Here is a 24,375-nt window from a genome sequence, read left to right on the forward strand (position 1 = left end):
CATAGTAGCCCCACATTCATTTTTGAGGTAGCACACATAGTTGCAATGGCCAGGATCCAAAGAACAATGTTAGCATGACCAAGGGTTGGGGCATGTCCAACGAGCTGCCTTACTTTTGTCTTTGAACAGCAGACCCGCTCCCAAGCACAATGCCATATTACAATCTGCTTCTGACAGGCCACTTAATTTCAAAAGTGGCTTGCCACGTTTATTGGCATGTATAAGTAGTCTGATCTTTTGGATCTCTGGCATAGTGTTGTTGGCCCAAAAACAGAACATTGATGGGAGAGGTCCCATTTTGAAATATGTTAAACACAGGTGCATTCTTTTAAAAAACAACAACCCAAAAATCCTCAAGATTTATTCTCTGGTTTTTTTTATAATAAAAAAACTTCACAAAATGAAGCAATGTAAATCCTTCTTAGATATAGGCCTCACATTCTCTAGGAAATTTCATCTGCCGCTTGTGGTTTATAACAGCTGCTATAAACTAAAGTGCTTAAAAACTTGCTCAGATTGCCGTGATTATAATATTTTGTAGTTTGCAGTTATGTAAAATGCCAAAACACAGAATGGTGGCTCCAGCCAACAGGGTAAGGGTGAAACAGTTAGTTCTTGAAATGTATAGGAATATATTCAACATGGCAAACCAACATTCTATGCCCAATGCTTTAAAAAAAACTGTATTTTTTCCCTTAAATTGGGAATTGAAATAAATACTCCAATAAATAAATACATTGGAGTGCTCAAATCAGACTCAAATACTACATTGGAGTGCTCAAATCAGCAGGAGTGCTCAAATATAGATGGGAGGGGAAATCTCCACCATACTTCTGAAATTCACCCTTCATCTTAAGTTTAGCCCTATACGCTCCTTAATCACAAGGCAGATATGTAAAATGATGAGGGAAAGGCAGACTATATATTATTCACAATAAGTACACAGAATTCACATTTAAGTCAAACATAATGCCCTACTGTTCATCTAGGCTGAATAACTTATAAACACTTATATGCTCCATAGGAAAGCCATATATCCTTCTACTCACCAGTGGATGCCAAGTTATAAAAGTCCATATGCAAGAATCTAGCTTCTTTGAAAAGGTCACATATTTTTTCTGTACATTTCATGCAAACTGTGCACAATGTGATAACAACATTTGCAACACACTCCCTTTCAAGGTGCACCTTTTATGTTAACAGCAGACCAGCTTACAGGAAAGTCTGCACAAAAAAAGTCTATGGCAACAAAACTGAGGGGTCCGGGGAAGAATTCTTTCAGCATCTCATTTTTCCTGAAGCAAGGCAGGAATATTGATGTTCCACCCAATGGCCTGCCGATCAAATCCACAAGTGAACAGATTGCAGATCGGGTGGTCTTCACTCCATGCTGAACAGCAAACCATTCTTCTATGCCCCTGTGACAACAGAAATGGCTGCGTTAGAATATTGGCTCCCCTACCTGTCCCTGTCTCAAATCAGCCACTTCCCCTTTCCACCTCCAACATTTCAGAATGAAAAGGAGAAGTGCAGGGAGGTTCTGAAAGTTCTTCATGATCCTTTTTCACTCCTTGACATCTCCAACTCTGGGGGTGCAAAAGAGGTGGGGGAGGAAAAGGTTTTCAAAGTTTCCCTGCACTTCTCCTTTCCACCCTCAAGGTTGGAGGTGGAAAGGGAAAACAGGGACTTATGGCGAGTTACAACCCCTCCCTATGTAGAAGCCCAGATTCCAGTTTATCTGAGGGAAGTGCTGGAATGGAAAACATTCATTTGCTTCTGAAATAAGAACCTGAAGGCCATGGTTCATTTCTGCGGGCCAATGGCCCCAATCGAAAAGAAGGTTCTTATTGGTACTGTGAAGTCGCATTGTGAAATCATACTGAGATGTTCCTAGGAAGCAGTTCATAATGAAATGAATAATAATCCTGCTTTAAAGGACAAGACTTTGAATTGGGCTCAGAAACAGGCTTAATCCAAGGCAGTTGTTTTACACTGACAACCTCTGTTCAATATATGCAACTTGACGACTGTTAAAGACATTATCTTCGGATCAGGTATTCTGCTATCAATATTTCTAATTATACATACACACAGAGAGAGAAAAGAGGTTGGGAGCAGGGATCTTTCTTACATATAGAACTCAAAATTCTGGTACCTGTCTGTTGCTGCGAGGGAGCCGTGCTAATCGCACTCCAGACATGTCAAATAATCTAACCTGCCGGTTGTCATGTGGAAGGGCAATGATTCTTTGACCGACACAAACATTAATCCTGCACAGGAGAGATAAAAATAAGCTAGGCAGCTTGACAAATGAGAACCGACAGTTGTTCAAGTTCACTGAAAATGATTTAATTGGAGGTTTATCTTGTACACATTTCCCGCAAATACATATTACTTTATTTTTACAACAAAATCAAGTACTGGAAAAACACTTGTTTCTAAAGATGACGATGATCAAAATTCACACTGCCGCTGCCACCACACACAGCAGTGTAGCAAGAACGTCACTGCAAGGCTTTCCTCATGCACACATGAATTTTCTTGGGTTCCCATCACCACCAAGAACTAAGGAACATTTCAGAAGGTGATACATCCAAATAAAATGCTTTAGCTGAATGAATGAGAATCTTTGGATCAAGCCTTTGGGACTTAGGCCTGTTACATAAATTCAGTTAATTGTTCCTGCAAATTCAAATATTTTCAGTCATGCAAAACAGTTAAAAAACAAAAACAAAAATTCTAAGGTGCACCAGACTAAGAGGCCTGAAATTGGTTTTGCTTTGATGTCCACAGAATGGTCCAAAGACATATGATAGCTTTAGGTCTAGAACCAAGCTCTCCACTCAAATAGGTAATGCTTCAGAGCAACATACTCTCTTTGGGATACAAAATCAGGAACTAGTCTGTCCAACCCAGAATGCATGTGGGATCCCCACGAAGAATTTGTAACTGATTTGCACGCAATACTCCACCTCTCTACAATTCTCTCTCTTTGAAGAGCCCAACTGTCATGGGCACCATTCTGAACATACTATAATAGTTTCTACAAAAATTAGGCCCCATGACTAAAACATTACCACTGAGATGTCTAATCAGAGTTGTTACTCTGCTGTACATGTACATCATTAATCCCAAAGACATAGCACCCATTGTGCCTAGTCTAGCATTAGCAAAAAAAAAAAATAATTCATGAAAACCAAACCAATACCTCCTATATTTAACCAACTGCACTGTTTGGGCTTACCTGTTTACTGCAGAATCTGTGCGAATAGTGGCAATAGGCGACCTCATATTTTTCAAGTCCCAGACTTTCACAGTACGGTCATCACTACCCGAAACAACATTGTCTCCCACAGTGAAGACAGCTGAAGTCACAGTGCTTAAAGGGAGGGGGGAACGTTAGAGCCATATTTAGCATTATTACCTAAAATAGACATGCCATTTTTCAATTTTACAATACAACACTATTCGGGGGGGGGGGGGACAGAAGCAAACTTTAAATCCAATGATTTTAAAACCCTAACAAGTGGATTACTACTGGAAACACAAAGTTTGTAGCTAAAAGCTGCAGAGCACTGAGATCAATCAACAGCATCCCTTATCAAACAAGAAGTTTAATGTTTTTAACATACAAGTACATGTTAAAATAAGGCAACTGATCTCTTCGACAAGAAATGAGACTTCATAAGACATATAAAAATCACCCTTCAGTCATAAGGAAAAAGTGGACGTCATGTTTCTGTGTTATGCCTACTCTAGATCAAGATTTTTTAAAAAAAATAAAAATGCCATGTTTGAATTACTATTAGCAAATCAAGGATCAGAAGATAAAAATATGTAACCCCAGAAACCAGGAGCATGTTATCTATTACATCTGAAAGGACAAAGACCGAGGTTTTAAGGTATTGCTTTAATTCTAGTCTACAAAGCCTTGAGCTTGTTTCCACCTACACAGCACGCTAACAAAGCCTTTCTTTCCCTCCCCTGGTTCATTACAGTGTGCTTCTTAGCTCAATTTCTATGGATCGCATTTAATGACCTATCCTGTATAGCTTGAGGGTCATGCACATCAATTGCTCAGATTTTAGTAATTTTAATTTAAGGTGTCAAGTTGCTCCTGTCACTTCTATTGTACTGTGAGAATTTGATTTCATGTCCTAGTCAGCCTACTGATTGAGATTAGTATTACCCAAGTCACAATGGACTAGTATGTGCAGGCCCTCTTAATTTAAATTGACATCAAATTAAAGTCTAATTAGATCCAAACACCATTATGTCAGTGGTACGAGGTTTTTTAATGCTGTATCAGAGTGCCACAGGGTAATTATGTGGCAAGAACTAAAGGTCTTCACTTGAGCTTTCCGAGCCCAATACCCAATTACAGATGCCTATGCGCCTGACCTACTGTGGAGGCACAAGCAATTAAGAACAGCCACAGAATCTATGGAAGATCGCCACTTACCATACACATTCACAGCCAGGAGAATGTCTTCGTCTCCCAAACTATATGCATTACATACGGAAATAGTCGCGCAAGCGGAGCATTTCACTGTTCCACAACGTCTGACAATAGATTTGATTCTTTCATCATGCATTAAAATTATTCATCTAGTTAAGATTTAAAAGCTTGTATTTTCGAGAAACCATTCCAAGCTCTCTGCTTTTCAACTTCTTCTGCCCAAGGACCTGAACACTTTCCCCCCACTTGTTTAAATTTGCATCTCAAACTGCATCCCAAAAGGTTACAGTATAGGTTGCATGTGGTGTTGTTGTTGTTTGAAAAAGACAGAAAATACCAGAGATTAACTCTTTACTAGATAACCGAGAAGATCAAACACAGCTAGTATAAAGATTTTGCGCAGAAGAAGTAGATTTTTAAAACATGTAAGATTGCATTATATCACAAGTCCATTTAATCCAGCACTGCATGCTCCATCTGACAGGGGGTCTCTCCAAGGTCTACGAAAGAAGCTTTCCCCATTTTTGCTCTCTGAGGCCCTGTTTATCCAGAGATGCCAAGGACTGAACCTTGTGCATGCTAGAATGGATGACTGCCATAATTCAGTGATTTTCTCAAATGTCATGTATGTATGTATGTATGTATGTATGTTCAGTAAGATTTCTTACCCACCCTTCACCCTAAGGATCTTGAGTGGGTTACAACAATAGAATATGCATTTATAAAAATAACTAAAACCATTACAATTATAATGCACATCAAACCCCTTCCAAACGGAATGGAACGGAACAGCTGAATTGGATCTAATCAGATTTCTGTTCTGTTTAAACCCCCTCTATTTCCAATTTGTGCTTGCCACTCTCCACCCGCTATTTTCCTGAAATTTTCCATTGGGCAAATGTACAACAATCATTTGAACCTCTCAGCAGCTTTGGATATCCCCTTTGGTCATATCACCGAGTGAAGTGCTGGAGTGTCATTCAAATGCAAATTACACTCTGCTCTACCACTTATTCTCAACATCTGATCCCAGGGAGGCAGTAGAGATGACAACCCAATGTCTGGCATTAGTTCAAAGTGGATTGGTGTGAACAAGAGGGAGATGCCGCTATTCAAGAGTGCTTAAAATCTGTAAGGGTTATGTGGCCTATTCTAAGTAAGGCTGCATTCGCCTTAAAGGTCTGGGTGGTTGGTTTGGGTGCTCCTTGGTGCAATAATTTCCTCACATATTCAGGTGAAGAGGACTGCCTTTTGCCAACTGGTTTACAAGCCGTAACCATTTCTAGAGGAGACAGGCCTGGCCTCAGTTATCCATGCCTCAGTTATCGAAGCTAGATTACTACAATACTATTGATGTGCAACTGCCTTTAAAAGATAGTCTGGAAACTTCATGTGATGCAAACCTCTTTACAGTAACATACTAAAACCTATTAACAAATAGGAGGGCACATGGCTGACTTTCATTTCAAAGTTAAGAGAATGCAGTTACACTGATTTCAGATACCAGAGTAAAGTCTCAAGAATATTTATTCACCATAAATACCATGTCTTAAGCTAGGTGTAATGTGTGTATGTTGATTTGGCTGTAAATGTGTGTGTCTACTGTACATTAAAGGGTCTCATTTTGAAAAGGGGGCTCTCAATAAGTATAATGGTCTGTTAATAATTATTACTAAAAGCTGAATAACCTTGAAGGATGTACACTTTGTATTTCTATGTAAAAGAAATACTTCCCAAAGCATTCCCAAATCTTCATGTATGAGCTTTCCTTTATCCAAAATCTGTTTTCCTTGCAAGCACTTTGGAATAAATATAGTCTTTAAGAATAATAAGAGTAATAAGCTGTAACAGGAAAATCAAAGTTTCTTATGGATCTTAAAGACTAACTCAAGGCACTAATGCAATTTCTTTTAACTAGAGAGCTGGATTGGTTAAGTCATTAGAAAGATAATAACGCCACATGTGGTATCATGGAAGCTGATCTGTAACCAGCAAGAGCTGACTGTTTTTAGTCTTACAGCTCTGGATATGCTGACTCCTAGTGACTTGACTCCTAGGTGTCATGGGCTTTGAAGACACTCGAACTCTGGACGCAAGGGAGAAATGTGCTAAGAGGAAGGCAAATCCACACCGTGATCAACTCCCACCAGGAAACCAATGTCCCCACTATGTAAGGACGTGTGGGTCCAGAATTGGCCTCCACAGTCACTTACGGAATCAGTTGTTAAAACCGTGTTTATGGAAGACAATCTTACTTGGCTACGAGTGATCGCCAAAGAAGAGGAGGAGGAGGAGAGGAGGAGGAGAAGAAGAAGAAGAAGAATATGATACTTAACCATAATGGTTAGGCTCTAATGCTTCTGAATACCAGTTGATGGAGACCAAAGGGGGGAAAGTGTTTTTGTGCTTGGGTCCTACTTGAGAGGCCATAAGAACAGGATAGTGGACTAGTTGGCCATTGGCTTGATCCAACAGGCTCTTGTTATGTTTATTTCAATTGATTGGATGGCTGCGTGGGTAGCATAAGAATATGTCCATTTTAAACCTCACTCACCTAATAAGAGTCGCCACTACCACTTCCCTGTTCACTTCACGTGTCTAATGAAGTTGGCTCCTGCCTACAAAAGCTTAAGAACCAATAGATTTGTTAGCCGTTAAGGTTCCAGCGGACACTTGGCTTTAAAAAAATTAAAATTGTATATACTCATGCACGCAAACACCTGCCATGAATTATTTCAGTGAGCAGGAAACATCCTCACAGATTGTTCACTAACTGCATAAATAATAATAATAATAATAATAAATTTTATTTATATCCCGCCCTCCCCAGCCAAAGCCGGGCTCAGGGCGGCTAACAACAATAAAATAATCAATCAAATAATCACACAATCTAAAAATATTTCATTATAAAAATTAATTAAAGACATCTAAGCAACCCTTTAATTACCATGCTCCTTTATAAGCAGTCTGTCAATTTAGGTCCTCCACAAATGGCACCTCGTGGCACAACAACACAATAGGAACCATTATTTCTTGTCCCAAACCTATTACACCTTTCAGCTAGTTTAACAGGTAGCTTTCTTTGACACTGGACTACAAGATCGCCGTTCCTGCAACAAACAATACAGGAGCAAGGCCAACTTTTATACATATGGACAGAATTGGAGGCTTGAACTCTAAAGTCAATGGAAAGCAGGGGGTTAAGTAAAGCACTTGATTTAATGTGTGGAGGCTTCTTGACAAAACACATACCGCCCAAAGCTCAATCTTTGCCGAATCTGGAACATTTAAATACAGAATTGGGGGAACAGAGGGTAAATTAAGATTTTCCCCACTTTCTTCTCACTCAATGCTGGGTTCTCTAGCAACCGTGGCCAACTTAAAACGGTGGTTAACATCCCCTCGGCTAAATTAATGAAAAATGTCAACAAAAGATCATTAAGACTCTGTGTTAATGGAACGCTAAAAGGCATTAGGCTTTTCATAACTCACAAGTGGGTGACAGGTATCTTTGGGCATTAAAAAAAATGTTGGCAAAGAGACAGTAATCTTACGACACCCTTAAACTGTGGGTCCCCCACAGGGAACTTGGTGTGCTACTACCATTCTCTGGAAAAACTTCAGACTCTGCCAAGCCCCGGCAAAACTCATTTATCTTGTCGTAGAGAGCAGCCGAGCATACACTTCCAGCTGACAGAGTGGCACTTTTTCACCACACACCACTGCCTGATCTGGAACATTCTGCTCCCTCCGTGGGTCTCAATCAACGGAAATACTGTAATGCTAGCACTCCTCATTAGGACTAACAGCTGTCTCCCCAGTCACACAGAGACACAAAACTGTTTTGCATAACAATCTGCTGAAATTTCACACTCATGGGGGGAAAAAATATGATGCAGAAAATGCTGGACCATGAAATGCTGATGCGGTGTGCTGTTTGGAACCGCTTCAAAAAAATTAACACTGCAGTGCCCATTTCACTCACACAGCATGGTATTTCAGAGAGGGTTGCCGGTGCATTGTGGGGGTGGGGGGTGGAGAGAGAACCAGATAAATCCATTACATTCTGGGAAGAGGTATGCCTGCTGCAAAATGCTAACGTGTCGAGGCAGAGATTGCAACTGGTTTAAATGGTAGTTTGTGAATAATTACCATTTCCCTAGCATGAAGTAATCCTTATTTATCAAATGGCAAACGTTAGCAAAGTTAGCCATTCAGAAACATAATGCTAATGGTGAAGAATATGTGCAGAAACATTTGGCGGGCGGGCGGGAGAAACATGAGGACGAGCTCTGAGTGGATGTCTAAGAAGCCCAGTGCTTAGGCATCAAGGAACATCAAAGCTAAGAATGGTAGGGCTTGCTTAAAGTAGGGGAAAAGGAACAATAAGGTATGTTGTACTGGGGCCTGGGGGAAAGTCAGCCTGACCAAGTTGCCAACCATCAGAATATATACCCCCACCCCACCCCCAAATCATCATTAAAATGAATGGGGGCTTTTGAAAACAAGAAGCTCCTATGTAAGTTGGCTATATTCTGTTATCAAAGGACGTAGTAATGGTGAGGAATGCACAGGGCTATGCCATCGCTGATGAAGCATTCTAGGCAGATTGGTAGATGTGGACACATATGTCCTATATCTGACACAGCATATGTAGAGAACCAGTAACACGAGGCCTACTGTCACCTATTCCATGGAAGTGAAATCAGACTGGGTGGGAAGAGATGTGGACCACTGCCCTGGCCTCCCACTGCTCCAGATCCTTCTGTGGCCAGTTAGGTCAATACATGTGTACATGTGTCAAAGCACATCCAAAGCCTTGTTGTTGTTATATGCATGGGTACAGAGGAAGAAATGGGATTTAAATGTTGAATATCTACCTCCGCATAAATTTAAGCTAAAGGGTTTTCTTTCCAAGAATCTAAGAAATGCCAAGGTTCCCAAAGTCTCATTAGGATTTTACTTACAAGCTACTATAAGGGGTATAAATAATAAATTATTATTATTATTATTATTACTATACCATACAGACCAGGCAACTGTTCAAGATAAACTGAAACATGTATGTGTCACTAAGGAAAAACACCATTCTTCCCTAACTACTCCTATCACAGAAAAGTCTTAAATATAGATTTTTCACCCCACAGATAAAGATGAGTAACTCACATTTTGTGGGGAGGTCACTGCTTTCAAACAATAATTCAGTCTTGAGTACACATGCACTTATGTATTAGAGTATTCAGTGAGACCAAGTGATTATACCCAAGATCAGGGCATCAATCTTGCATTTCTCTACAGTGTACAAGCTTCCTGGCCTACAAACGAATGTTAAAATGTTTGCAGAAGCTTATGTATGAATTTTCCTTTTCAAAGCAACTAAGCCTGCAATCATAACCACACTTAACTGGAAATAAGCCCCACTGAATTCAATAGGAATTACTTCTGATTAGAAATGTTTAGGATTGCAATGCAAGTTCTGATTCCAGTTTTGGTTCTTTCTTAGTAAACATGCATTAGTAAACATGCATTAGTAAGATGTATTTTTGAAAAAAACAAAATCTCATTCTGGTACCCTTATTTTCTAGCAAGAATAAACACAGCTGAATTTTCTTAGCCTTAGTCACACTCTCCCTTGCAAACACCCTCTTATTATCCAGTGTTGAAAAACTTGCCATGTCAAGCCTTGTTTTATATTTTAATCCTGAAGTACTACATACACCAGTATCATGTGGAAGTTTCCAACCATCACTTTCTTACATCAAGTGTCACCAAGCCACAGAAGCAAACATTTTCTACCTGCACTTAATCCTTCATGCTGATCTTTCTTATCTAGAGAAAAAAAATATGTGTTTCTAAAACACACAAATTTAAGCTAAGGCACCCGAAAAATCCTACTGAAAAAAACCATGTAACTTAAATTTTAAAAAACAAAACCACAAACTGCTTTGTTTTATAGTCTACATAGCTAAGCTTCCCATTCTTTATAGAAACTGTGTATGCCTGAAATGTTAAAGATAGTGTTTTTCAGGTTTAAAAACAGAATTAAGGCGCCATCTGCTGGAACACATCCAGATTATTCAACACAAATTGGTTAACTAATTTTTAACCACAGCTGTAGAAGCATAGCTTGCATCTGTTAATCAAAAGTTTAAAATTTTGCAGTTGCCCACTTGTCTGGGGCAGCAAACTTGACAGCCCTATCTTTCAGAACAAAGAAAACTGCACAATTTCACAGAAGAAACTGGATGAAAGCACCTAAGGGTGCCATAGATCACTTAGGTTATTATTTGTTTAATGTACCAAACGTTTTTTGTGTTATCTGCTTTTTTACAACAGAAAATATATATGCACACACATTAAAATGGAGTAAATAGGCACAGAATCATCAGACTGGATCCAAAGAACTGTGAGGAAGCAAAAGCTCCTCTGGAAATACTCAACACGAGGCTTCACAGTGCAACATTGACACAGGCAAGTTCAGCTTCCACTTGTGCTAGATTCTTTGTCTTTAGTTTTACTTTTCTACATGAGGTGTGAAACAGCGCTTCTGTCACTGGGAAGTGCCACCCATTTGCGGAAGGGATCTAATCAATTAGAGATACAGATATATCCAATATATGTAAAAACCGATAGATCTTTACTATCTAACGGAACTATCCCTTTAGAATCAAGAGATGCATCTTTAATTAAAAGGATGTTCCTTCATTATAAAAACTTTTAAAAGAGTTACAACTAATTTCATAAATTTAGTTTGAAAATAGAGACCTATTGAATGTGCTGTATTATTGCACCCTGGAGAGGCTCAAAGAAAACTTATGAACCTGTCTTCTATATAGCATCTTTGGGTGTGAATCAACTACCACGTAGCACGTAAACATAAGCCAGCTCAGTTGTTACTTGACCCTGGATTCTGCCTGGGATGAGAGCAAGCCTCAAGTGCACATGCTCCAGCCATCATGGGAGGAAATAACTCAACTAGGCAATCTAGTGTTTATTTCCACCGAAGGTCTTCCTGACCCCAAGAGCTAAATCTTGTTACAAAAGTTTTTCAGAGTGCCTACGTACACACTGAGCTGTACAAAATCAAGTGATAACAGATGAAGAGATAGATATACATGAGGATGTACATCTGAATCATGAGGGTGGTGTGTAGGACTTTTCGCTTGTAGACTAACATGACTACTCCCTGTTTAAAGGCAAATTTCTAATTCGTTGATATAGTGGGCTACAGATAAAGAAGCAGACAGCCATGAACAAAATGGAAGAATGTTGTCTGGAGATAAATGATCACTAAAGTTACTGTCAAACTATTCCTTCGGGCGATACCAAATATCGCTAGGCTGCCAATCCATAAAAAGTGTTTGTCCTGTATAAATCTAGTATCTTGATCATGCATACAATACAAATTGTTTCATCGGTAGCTTCCACTTTACTGGAATCACTGGAGGGAATTTTGACGTTACTAGCTCAAAAAATGCGACAAGCTGTGCTTTTCAAGTAGAAATTTCATCTGATCGGGGCAGGGGGGAGAGAACACTTTTGGGGCACCGACATAATCACTTGCCTGTAATCACTTGTAGCTTCTAAGGAAACCAACTTTTGAGTCTTTGGTACAAATGTTATTTTCCACCTTCACATGCTAAATCTCATTTTTAGCCTGCCACTTCTAGAGAACCTTAAAGAGTTAACCTGGGTGGTTTCTGAAGACAGTACACACAGCGCACAACTCATTACTCTCACAGTCCCTCTCCCAAGCCATGTAGATATAATATCCTAGACAGAAAATTTAAAGCACTGACATTAATAGTCTTCACAGCACACAAAGCCAAAGTACGCAACGCAAGTAGGCTGTTGTAAGAGAGGTGGAGAACTTTGATAAATTTGAAAGTTAGGCACAAAGACACTTGTTAGCATAAAACTTCATTTCTACTAATGGAAGTATTCACAAATTTATAGAATTGTAGAGTTGGAAGGGACACTGAGGGTCATCAAGTCCAACCCCCTGCAATGCAGGAATCCTATCAACCTGTTAACATACTAAGACCTTTTTTATTGAGTGTTCTCGATTATGTTTTATACAGGAATTCCCCTTAGAAGCCACAAAAACTGGAAAACTATGTTTACAATGAAACGGAGCTTTAGAATCCTTGTCACAAGTTCAGGAAAATGCCCTAACCACTGTTGGTTCTTTCAGGTGAAGAGGCTAGGTCTTCAATGGTCTTCTGATTAAAGATCAAGTCCATGCTTCCCAGAACTTCACCAAAGGTAGACTGGGTCTGAAGAATCAAGGCAAAGAGGACAACTCTCTGTAGGTTCTAAAGGTTCTGTTAAGGAGTCTTCCGGGACCATATGCTGGTCTCAATCAACGACATTGTCTATAGTGTCCTAAGTAATGGTTTGATGCCCACCATCCCCAGCTACCTCCGAACACAAGGGACATTTCACTGACACCAAGGATATTATCCTCCTTCCCAGTACTCATGGTGACCCTTGCCAAAGTGTCAAACAGTAAACTGACCCCAGACGGACCTTCCAAATAAGGGCCAATGCTATGTTTTGACTATCCCAAACTCCACTTTACAGATAACCACTGTACAAATAACTTGTGGGTTGGATATTCAGCACTGATCAGTGGATGCCTCCCTCACTACAAGCAAAAATCCACATTGGCTAGATGATGTGGCTAACTAAAAAGAAAGAGAAATTATGTATATGGAGATCTGCAGTGTTCCTTACTTATGGGTAGACCTGCTAGGAAACTCTAGCACATTTGTGGGATGCTAATAAACTGGTAATAGACAGAAAATTATGAGAGAAAGGGGTTGTTTTTAATGCGTTCACCTCTTATTGCTTTTATTGTTTACTTTGTTGTACCACCGTGAATGGTGGTTTTTATTTATGTATTTTTGTTTGTTCCATTTTGTTTTGTTTTGGGGGGTGGACACTGAGTGGGGCGGGGATTGGTTTTGTTTGGGCATAATTGTTTTGGTTGTTTTGTTTTCTATTTGTAAATGGAGGTTAGTATGAGGCTTGGGATTGCGACCGTGGAGGGGCGAGGGAGGTATGGCGGTGGGGGCAGATGTTATAGGCGAAGGGGATCGAGATATGGATATGCTCGTACCCCTTCCAATCTGCGCCCCATCCCGAGAGACGAGGGTAGGGTGAGCAAGGATTACTCACCTCCTTCACTGGTGTTGTGCAATGCCAGGTCTATAGGCAACAAAACTGCTACCCTGCGAGATTTCTTTATCTCGCAGGGAGTTGACCTGGCTTGTGTGACGGAGACCTGGGTGCGCGAAGGGGTAACTGTTACCTTACGAGAGATGGCGCCCCCGGGTTTCTCCGTCCTCCACCAGTCACGGACTGTGGGCCGGGGGGGAGGGGTGGCAGTATTAATCCGGGAAGATTGTTCTTTCAGGGCTCTACCATCGCCATCGATCCCCGGCATTGAATGTGTTGGCCTAGTGTGGGGCTCCGAGGAGAGCTTGGCTGTCTGGCTGGTGTACCGGCCACCTAGCGCACCAGCAGCCACCCTGTCAGGCCTGCTGGAGGCGGTGGCCGGCTGGGCCTTGGAGTTCCCTAACCTATTGGTATTGGGAGACTTCAACTTCCACGCTGATGCCACTCCCTCCTCACAGGCTCTGGACCTGGTGTCTTCCATGGCGACACTAGGGCTCTCCCAGTTTGTTTCGGGCCCCACACATCAAGCAGGCCACACGCTGGATTTGATCTTTGGCGCCGGTATAGATGTGATCATGTCTCCTTCGATGAAGGTGCCATGGTCTGATCACTACGCTCTGAAAGCCAGGATTGACTTTCCACCCCCACCCTGCTTAGGTGGCGAGCCGATTTGGGCTCGCCCGCGGAGGCTGATGGACCCGGATAGATTCCGTCAAGCCTTGCGGGACCTTGCTCCCCCTGGCGACTCATTGACTGAGCTTGTTGAGGGCTGGAATACCCAGCTCCTGGCAGCCATCGATGAGATCGCACCTAAGCGCCCTCTGCGACCCCGCAGAAACCGGGCTCCCTGGTTTACCGAGGAGCTTCGGAAAATGAAGCGGGACCTCAGACGGCTAGAGCGAGTATGGCGGGGTGCCCGTGACGGAGCCTCAAGAACATCTTATAGGGTTTTTATGAAAACCTATGAGATGGCAGTGAAGGCTGCTAAGAAGTCTTACTTCTCGGCCTCCATTGCATCCGCTAGCTCTCGCCCGGCGCAATTATTTAGTATAATCCGGTCTTTAACGTCCCTTGAAGGACAGCCAAATTTAAATAACAATCTGACACACAGCTGTGAGGCATTTGCGAGCTTTTTTGCGGAGAAGGTCCTGTTGCTCCGCCATGACCTCCCTGCCAATTTGGATACAATAAAGGAACTGGAGGCCCCTCGACTGTCCTCGGGTCCAGTATTGGACCACTTTGACCGGATATCTCCAGCCGATGTGGACAGATTCCTCCAAGCTGGAAAGCCCACCACCTGTCCTCTTGACCCGTGCCCGTCATGGCTGATTAGAGCGTGTCCAGACGAGGTGCGGGGCCCCCTGGGGGATATCATCAATTTGTCCCTTGGCACCGGGATATTCCCAGGGGAACTGAAGGAGGCGGTGGTGCGTCCGCTCTTAAAGAAAACATCATTAGATCCCTCAGATCTATCCAATTACCGCCCGGTCTCGAATCTTCCATTCCTGGGTAAGGTGATTGAGAGAGCGGTTGCTGAACAGCTTGGTAGGTTTCTGGATGAAACATCTGCTCTGGACCCATTCCAGTCCGGCTTCCGCGCTGGTCATGGGACCGAGACGGCTCTGGTCGCCCTAACAGATGATCTCCGCAGGCAGCTGGATCGAGGCGGGTCAGGGCTGCTGATTCTTCTAGATCTGTCAGCAGCCTTTGACATGGTCGATCACGAACTCTTGGACCACCGCCTTGCCGACGTGGGGATCCAGGGCACAGTCCTTCAATGGCTGCGCTCGTTTCTCTCTGGTCGGGGACAGAGGGTGGCGCTTGGGGGGGAATTGTCATCACGCCACTCCTTGGTGTGTGGAGTGCCTCAGGGTGCAATTCTCTCCCCGATGCTTTTTAACATCTTTATGCGCCCCCTCGCCCAGCTTGTCTGGAGTTTTGGGCTGGGTTGCCATCAGTATGCTGATGACACCCAACTCTATCTGTTGATGGATGGCCATCCTGACTCGGCCCCAGACACACTGACCAGATGTCTGGAAGCTGTGGCTGGATGGTTACATGGGAGCCGGTTGAAGTTAAATCCTTCGAAGACAGAGGTCCTCTGGCTGGGGCGGGACGATATGGGATTGAGGGGGCAACTCCCATCTCTTGCGGGGGTGCAATTAGTGCCAGCACCGGCCGTTAAGAGTTTGGGTGTAATCTTCGATACCTCCCTCTCTATGGAGTCGCAGATTACAGCTATAACAAAGGCGGCATTTTTTCATCTCCGCCAAGCTAAGCAGTTGGCCCCTTATCTCTCTCGTCCTGACCTAGCCACTGTGATCCATGCGACGGTCACCTCCAGACTGGATTATTGTAACTCGCTCTACGTGGGGCTGCCCTTGAGACTGACCCAGAAACTCCAGCGGGTGCAGAATGCCGCGGCGAGACTCCTTATGGGGTCTTCGCTGCGAGAGCACATTCATCCGGTATTATACCAGCTGCACTGGCTCCCGGTGGAGTACAGGATCAGGTTTAAGGTGCTGGTTTTAACCTTTAAAGCCCTATACGGCCTAGGACCCTCGTACCTACGGGACCGCCTCTCCTGGTATGCCCCTCAGAGAAACCTACGGTCTGCAAATAATAACATCCTCAAGGTCCCAGGCCTCAGAGAGGTTAGGCTGGCCTCAACTAGAGCCAGGGCCTTCTCGGCTGCAGCTCCAAACTGGTGGAATGCTCTGTCAAAAGAGACTAGGGCCCTGCGGGACCTGACATCTTTCCGCAGGGCCTGCAAGACAGAGTTGTTCCGCCAGGCCTTTGGTCAGGGCGCAGCCTGACTCCCTCCTTTGGCAACCTGCACATAATTCTGCTTAATTGGTTGCCATCAATTTGATTTAATTAATTTTTATAATGAAATATTTTTAGATTGTGTGATTATTTGACTGATTATTTGATTGTTGTTAGCCGCCCTGAGCCCGGCTTTGGCTGGGGAGGGCGGGATATAAATAAAATTTATTATTATTATATTATTATTATTTCTTGGTGTCAAAAGTTGCCATTATGGAATTCAATTTGTCCGAAAGGTAATTACAGAGCTAATTACAGTGCTAACAAAGCAGCTTTTTAATTTAAGCAGCACTAAAAACTACAGTTTTGGGGGAAAAACCTAGCTTTTTCATCTAAAGCAGTTGCCTAGAAATGTTGACACCTCTCATTCCTTAAACTATTTATTATTATTCAGTAAGCTTAAATGTCATACTACAGCAAGGCTGACAGTTTACAGGAACATACAATTATATATTACGTACAAAATAAAAACAATTAACAGGGATATGGGACTCTAGCACATAACCCAATTCAGCTAAAAGCTTGTTGAAACAAAGTGTCCACCTGTCACTTGAAGGTCATTAAGACAGGGGAGTTGGTGAAACTTCCTGGAAATATATGTTGGGCACCACCACCAAGAAGGCTCCTGCATGGCCAGGCACCACAGTTCAGATTGCAGAGAGAATTTATCTGGACAATCTTAAGATTTGGTGGGGTGGGGTTATCAGAGGAAGCTTCCTGCTGATAGGCATGATCTGTGGGATATTAGCATCCAAAATGCACATGAAATGGGTTAATTGCAAGAGCTGTCATACACTCTGTGGCAGTTATGGCAGTTGGTACAGTTATGGCACTTAGGAGAACAGTCTTAACAGTCAGAGCAACTTAAGAAACATCCACCTGCACTGTATATTTAATCTGCAACTGCAAGCACACTTTAAAAGAGAGTGTGGTTTTTATGGGAGAGAAAAAGAGAACTAGTTAAAGGGTGAAACAGCCCAGGGCTGTCTTCCGCATACTCTCCAAATGGAAACTAAGCTGTGTAGGGTCAAAAACAGCCCTTTGAATTGAGCTTAAAATCAAAAAGGTAATTACTGTAGATCTTTCAGCACCAGTTCTTTAATGCCGCCTGCACAAAGTAATATTCTCGCTACAACTTGTACAGTGCCTGTATAGAAGACCAGTGGGAGACCCAGGCAAGCTCATCTGAACTCTCTAAAGGAAAAGCAGGACATAAGATTAGTCAATTACTTGTGCTGACCTGTGGCATGCTGAGAGTCAATGGGTGGATCCCACACTTCTAAGGTTTATGCTTCTGAATGTTACCTCCTTCATGGACTTTGAAGAACACTGCAGGGCATGTGATTCTACTGCCTTTACTTCTAGTCTTCCTGCCAACTGCCCCATTGTAAGTGAGCCCTGGCAACTCACTTGACATTTAACCTCAATCCTTTGTTGCTACTACTGTGAATAATTATTGCAGGGCTTTTGCATGTCATGCACTCTTTGTTTTGATAGTATCTTCCAGCTGAAATTTGAGCAGTTCCAACACTTTCCTCTTTTTTATATCTGGGGAGGATCATTATGATCTTCAAAAAAATGTTTTTAATATGCTTATGACTGCTTGCTACATGGTAACCTGAACCTAAGTCGCAGCACACACTGCAACATTAAGATTGCCACGCTATCCCTTGGAAATTGAGTAAGACTCATGTAGATCTGTCCCCGTTGCCTCTATCTGAGGGACTGCCAAAATCCAGGATAAGCACTCATCAGCAGATTATGGCAGCTGACCTAGGAAAACACCATTTGACCTTTAAAGGAGTCCAGAAATCCCTACTACCGCACAAATCTAGGATTGAGTGAGGGGGGGTATATTGAGCAGAATCCTATTTTGATGTTTTATATACTGTATTTTGTTTTGTAAACTGCTGTGCAATCTTTTTAAATGAAAAGCAGAATATAAATACTTGAAACAAGATCAACTACATATGAGCATCCCTAGTCTCTACTAAACCTTCTGTTAAATCCTCCTGCTAAAACACTGGACAGGCCCTAGGACAGGAATGGAAAACCTATGGACCTCCAGATGTTGTTCATCTGCAACTGCCATCGTCCATGACCACAGGCCATGCTGGCTGAAACTATTAAGATTCACAGTCCAACAACATCTGAAGAGCCATAGATTCCCAAGTTCTGCGCTAGAAGAACAGGGCTGCTCCAACATCCCCCAATGGGAATGGCCGCAGGTTCCTCACACCTGTCCTGGGGTGGCAGGACTTTTCCAGCAGCCTTCAAGGTGCAATGGGGGCTGCTGTTGGAAAACCAGCCCATTGTCTAATGGTGCTATCCTTTTCCATAATGCAGCATAGCTACAATTTTTTAATGCAGCCTCTTGAAGTCTCATTCTCTGCAATAAGAAGATGGGTATCTTATCTTAATTCTCCTTGGCACTAACGAAGTTTTAATTGGGGTGGGAGAAAAGAGTTTTGATAAGAGAACATCTCAAAATGATTACTGTTAAAACCTGAAGAGGTCTGAAAGTATTTGGTACAAGTTCATCCAGATAAACACTGCAAAGAACTGAACAATGGAAGATAGTAGCTCTCTCAGCACACCAGGTCTGGAACAAATATATATATGAAGGACTACACACATGAACTGGATCTTATATTTATAAGACGTAACACAGGTGCTGTTTGTAAGGAGGAAAAAGCTGGAAGAATGGCTTAATGGCAAGTGAAGGATGACAACAGGATACTGAATAAGAAATGATGCAGCTATGGGAAGAAATGATGGACATATATTTGCAACAGGAGAGGGAAACCTGATTTTAAGAAACTGCATTAAAGTAATTCGGTTCGATTTGAAATAATTTGGAAAAATAATAAATATAATTATAAAAAAGAAAAAGTATCTTGTACAAGTAGCCCAACGCAACCAGCCTCCCGCTTAAAAACTTTAAGAAACTGGCTGTCACTTACTCTGTATGGCCCTGAAAGACATTCACAGAATGGATAGAAGGGTCTCTGAAATCCCACAGACGGAAAGTCGTGTCTCGTGAGGAGGTCACCACAAGACGTTGGGTGGGATGCGTGCAACAATGTGTAAGTTCTTGGTCGTGTCCTACAACCACAGATGAAAATATTAAGGCATTGAGAATGCATGACCTTTCAATTCCACAAACACTGAGGAGGAAAAACATCAGACACAATTCTTATGCTTTGGTGGCAAAAAGGTGGGTTAGAATTTTACTACCTACTCCAGATTCCGGGGCCATCATCGCTAACATAGATTACCGTATTTTTCGCTCTATAACACGCACTCGACCATAACACGCACGTAGTTTTTAGAGGAGGAAAATCCGTAGGCATGCCAGCCGTAGGCATTCCCTCCATAACACGCACAGACATTTCCCCTTACTTTTTAGGAGGAAAAAAGTGAGTGTTATGGTGCAAAAAATACGGTAGACTCTTCGTTTCATCTAAAGGAATGCATTTAAGAGCATATAGATCCAAGATTTTACCATTCCTTGGCAATACTGAATACAGTTTACTCTACAAAGATCTGCTAAGCACCAAAACAAAAACAGACAGCCTGACTCCTTGATTAACCATGCAGAGATAAGAAGGTACTCTGAATGGGGAAATACCACCTGGCCAACAACCCGCTAAACTATCTTGGTGTGCCTTTTTCAAAAGTGCAGGGTTCATGTTTGAGGCAGATGCACTAGAAAATTCTGCATCTAAAGTAGTGCCTGACTTGCCCACGCTGTTGAAAAGCTGTGACCAGAAATGTCAGACAAGTTAGTCTGCTCTTTGCATGTTGAGTTCTTTGTGGCTTAGACAAATTGTCGTCAAAGCTGATTTGCAGCAGCTATTTACATTGACTGAATATAAAATTTAAGGCCTATGCTTAGAGCTGCAAAATCACAGGGCTGCAAGGAGCCACAAATCACCTAGTTCATCCCTCTACTTTAGGTACACACTGCAGTTTAATCTCCTACTAATTAACACACTACTGCCACATTATAGCTTGCCACTGGCGACAGAGCAGCTGCACACAAGTTATACCATGCCCAGTGCCTACAGACACAAAATAGTTTAGGAAAAACAATCTAGATGTCATTGCTCTATAGGGTGAAAGTGGTGAAAAACCCCCACCTAGGTAACTTGGTAATATGACCATATGTAGGAAAGAACCTCTTAATTAAAACTGAACCAAATTCCACAAAACTCTTCATTGGGCAGAAACTGGTCCAATAATCATAACCACATTACACGTTTCATTTCTTATGTCTAGTTAATTGAAGGCTTTGGTTGCACATCTGATGATAATCCATGATATATTAAGCTTCTGTGGCTAGTATAGCAGGTGGAAAATAGCTATAGGAGAAAGCTACATAAGCAGAATGGCCATCTTGGTCCATGTTTTGTGACAAAGATCTCATTAAAAATTTTAACTGATATACATTTTGTATGAATAAAGCAACAATCCGGCCACTTCTGCTTCACATATCTGTTATTAAAGGCAACTAAGCTGTCTGATCACAACAGAAAAGCAACCCCTTTGTAAACAGTTAAACTGCTAGAAATATATTCCACTCCCCCTTGGGAGTCTGTTTTCAGATTGCACACTGACCCTTTGGGAGAAGAGGAACATGGAAGTTCAAAGAAGAAACGGGGCGACACAGAGTACAGAGGAATCTCACATTCATAATCTCACAAACAATGGGGGTTACTCTTCCTTGCCCGGAAGTTTGAATTTCTAAGTGCCACATTAACAGTGGCAGCCTAGAACCCACAATCAGCCTCTGAAACAAATGGACAAAAATGAAACTTCTACACAAAGAGGTACCTGTCAGAGAGTGCACCAGTTCAGATGTCTCCACATCATACAGGTTTGCTGTTCTATCCCATGAAGCTGTCACAGCTTGCTTCCCTCCAACTAGCCAATCAGCTGCTATGACTACACCTTGGTGGCTTTTTAGGAAAGTTAAAGGAGCCCGGATGGTGGGACAATCACTAGAACCATCTCCATCTCCTTCAGGTTCATCTTTATCAGAGAACTCAACTTCATCTTCTCCAGACATTTGCTGTTAATTTTGAAAATATTTAACATGTATTAAAACTGCCCAAGTTGAAAGTGGCTTCCATGATCTGTAATGCGGGATTAATCTATCACAAACACAAGGGTTTCTGCTATCGGGATTCCCACTGTGCAATATAATGCCCAAAGCAGGTAATCTGGGAGAGAGCTAGTGAGTCAGATTCCATGAGGCAAAGGATAGCTGAGCTGTTGAGAGTGTCCCTATTAGCATAGTCTCAACAACAAAAGAGGAAGACTTGAAGAAGAAATGGGATATAGGAAGTAAAGTTCAATGATGAGTGATATTTAAAGGTAAAGGGACCCCTGACCATTAGGTCCAGTCGTGACCGATTCTGGGGTTGCGGCGCTCATCTCGGTTTATTGGCCGAGGGAGCCAGCATACAGCTTCCAGGTCATGTGGCCAGCATGACTAAGCCGCTTCTGGCGAACCAGAGCAGCACATGGAAACACCGTTTACCTTCCCGCCGGAGCGGTACCTATTTATCTACTTGCACTTTGATGTGCTTTCGAACTGCTAGGTTGACAGGGACCAAGCAACAGGAGTTCACCCCGTCGCGGGGATTCGAACTGCCCACCTTCTGATCTGCAAGTCCTAGGCTCTGTGGTTTAACCCACAGTGCCACCCACGTCCCTCGAGTGATATTTACTCCCACGTAAATAAATGAAAATATTCTCTCTTTTCAGATTGTCAATTTGTTTGGGGCCTTTTGAGATAAATTTGCACAACAGCAGTAGGGTTTTTTAAAATGTCTTCTGAAGTAGGTATGAGGAAGCTGTGGCCCTCTTGGTGTTGTCAACATATTTTCCTTGAAGATCTTATGCAAATCTTGATTAAGCATTGTTTCCATACAGTCATGCCCTGCAGTAGTATAGTGATGGGCATGTCCACCTCTGTTGCATGAGAAACTGACTGCAAGCAACATAGATGGTGGATGAACTACAGAGTGGCTGTGAATGCTAAGGGAGCATTATCAACAGTGCCTGTTAGTAGGGTTAATGCAGAGTTTCTAATGGCAGAGATAACATGCCAACTAGCTTCCACTGAAGCTATCATTAACAGCCACCTGAGCAGAGCTGCAGGGTGAGGCTGAAGGACTTTGTGAAACAGTCCACCTAGACGATGGTGCACCAAAAACATGTAACAGCAATGGAAAATGTAATCAGCAAAATGCTAAGTAGGGGGAAAATAATCACAAATTGTTTTAAAAGGTGCATATTCTCAAATAGATTAATATACTATTGCAAAGTTTTAAAATGCAGCATAAAACTTTTCTTCAATATCCAGCATCAAATTGGAGTTAAATCACTTACATTACAGTCTGCGGTAGGCTGAGGTGTGGGCAACTGCACCATGTACCTCCAGATATGAGCTGTCTGATCTCCTGAAGCTGCAGAGAAAGTTGAAAGAATATGGAAATATAGTAGATAATTCAGATGTCACACTCCCGATCCTCTAAACTAGCCTTTCTCAACCTGTGGGTCCCCAGATGTTATAGAACTACAACTCCCATCACCCCTAGCTAGAAAGGCCAGAGCTCAGGGATGATGGGAGTTGTAGTCCAACAACATCTGGGGACCCACAGGTTGAGAACCACTGCTCTAAACTATGGTACAGAGGATTTGGAACAAGTTGTGAGTTAGAGTTCTTCCTGTCCCACCAGTCTCCTTTCCTTTTCTGCAGTCCTTGATGCAAAACCTCTTGGTTTCCTCAAACCATGGTTTACCCTAATGTATGAACAGGCAAACAGTTTTAAGCAATCTCTCCAAACTGAAGTTTTAAACAATGGTTTGATCCTAGTTTACAAAACTGGCTTGCTCAAACTATAATTTGCTGGTTTGCACATCAAGGTCAAATGGTGTTTGAGGAACCCAGGTAAGAGGTGGGAGAAGGAAAGTTTGAACTTGTTCTCACTGCTTCAAACCAAAGAGGATCAGTGTTAAGGTCATTGCATTTTTACCATTTTGACTCAAATGCCTAAGTTACTTATGCATAAATAATACTTACTTTTGAACAAATACTGCTGCTGACCACTTAGTTAACATTCAGCCTAAATTAAATGTTTCATTATTTGGGGACTATACAATGTTCAATTAAGCAAAGAGAATGAAGCCAGCATGTTCAATTTACACACACACACACATTTTAACATCTAGTCATACATATAAATAATTTGCACTTATTGAGAGGATTTTTTGGTAAACCACTTGGAAGTTTTATTTACAGTTAAGAGGCTATACAAGTTTTATATAAACAAACAAATAAACATTCACCCCTCCTCAGTATCAGTCTTTCTTGCTGCTGCATCCCAATGCAAGTTTTAATGTGTGTGCAAGTTCAGGAAAGCTTCCAACATCCCTTCCCTCCCTCCTTAATGGCATTGTAAACAATTTTATGTCGTCTACGTGGCCAAGAAATAATTGCATCACTCCTTAGGAGGTAGGGTACGGAATGACCTGTAAATGCCTATAATACACACAGATTACAGAATTTTCCTTTTTGACCCCAAAGTTAATTACCTTTAAGTCAACAGATAAAACTGCAAGCACCCCATCTCTCATACACAGGCTTATTTAAATAGAGCATGGCCAAAGAAAAGAGAAATAAAACCTTTTTAAGGTGAGTGAGTCAGGACAACAGAAGCTCTGGAGAAGATGCTCAGAAGTAGAGCACAGATTTTTATTCCCAGGTACAATCTCAGACATCTCCAAGCAGGATGGGGAAAAATTTCTGTTTCTAACCCAGAGAGCCAACAATATTCCATGCAGAGTAGACAACAATGAGTTAGGTGAACTGATGAAGCGGAATGGAGGGGGGATTCGGG

At 42.1% G+C, this 24,375-nt stretch overlaps 1 protein-coding gene across 3 annotated transcripts in view; it reads right to left on the reverse strand.

Annotated features, from left to right (window-relative positions):
• Positions 1-382: 382 nt before the first annotated feature.
• WDR37 (WD repeat domain 37) overlaps positions 383-24,375 on the reverse strand; it is a 51,752-nt gene continuing 27,759 nt past the window's right edge. For all 3 annotated transcript variants that reach the window (XM_081163750.1, XM_081163748.1, XM_081163749.1), the window contains 6 exons: positions 22,865-22,941; positions 21,302-21,539; positions 19,429-19,570; positions 3,245-3,379; positions 2,156-2,270; positions 383-1,418 (listed from right to left, as the gene is read on the reverse strand). In XM_081163750.1, the coding sequence (XP_081019876.1) occupies positions 1,287-1,418; positions 2,156-2,270; positions 3,245-3,379; positions 19,429-19,570; positions 21,302-21,539; positions 22,865-22,941 (839 nt within the window). In that variant the 3' untranslated portion in view covers positions 383-1,286. The remainder of the gene's footprint in view (positions 1,419-2,155; positions 2,271-3,244; positions 3,380-19,428; positions 19,571-21,301; positions 21,540-22,864; positions 22,942-24,375) is intronic.

The sequence above is a fragment of the Podarcis bocagei genome (genome assembly GCF_964188305.1).
Source record: "Podarcis bocagei genome assembly, chromosome: 12".
Classification (NCBI taxonomy): Eukaryota; Metazoa; Chordata; class Lepidosauria; order Squamata; family Lacertidae; genus Podarcis; species Podarcis bocagei.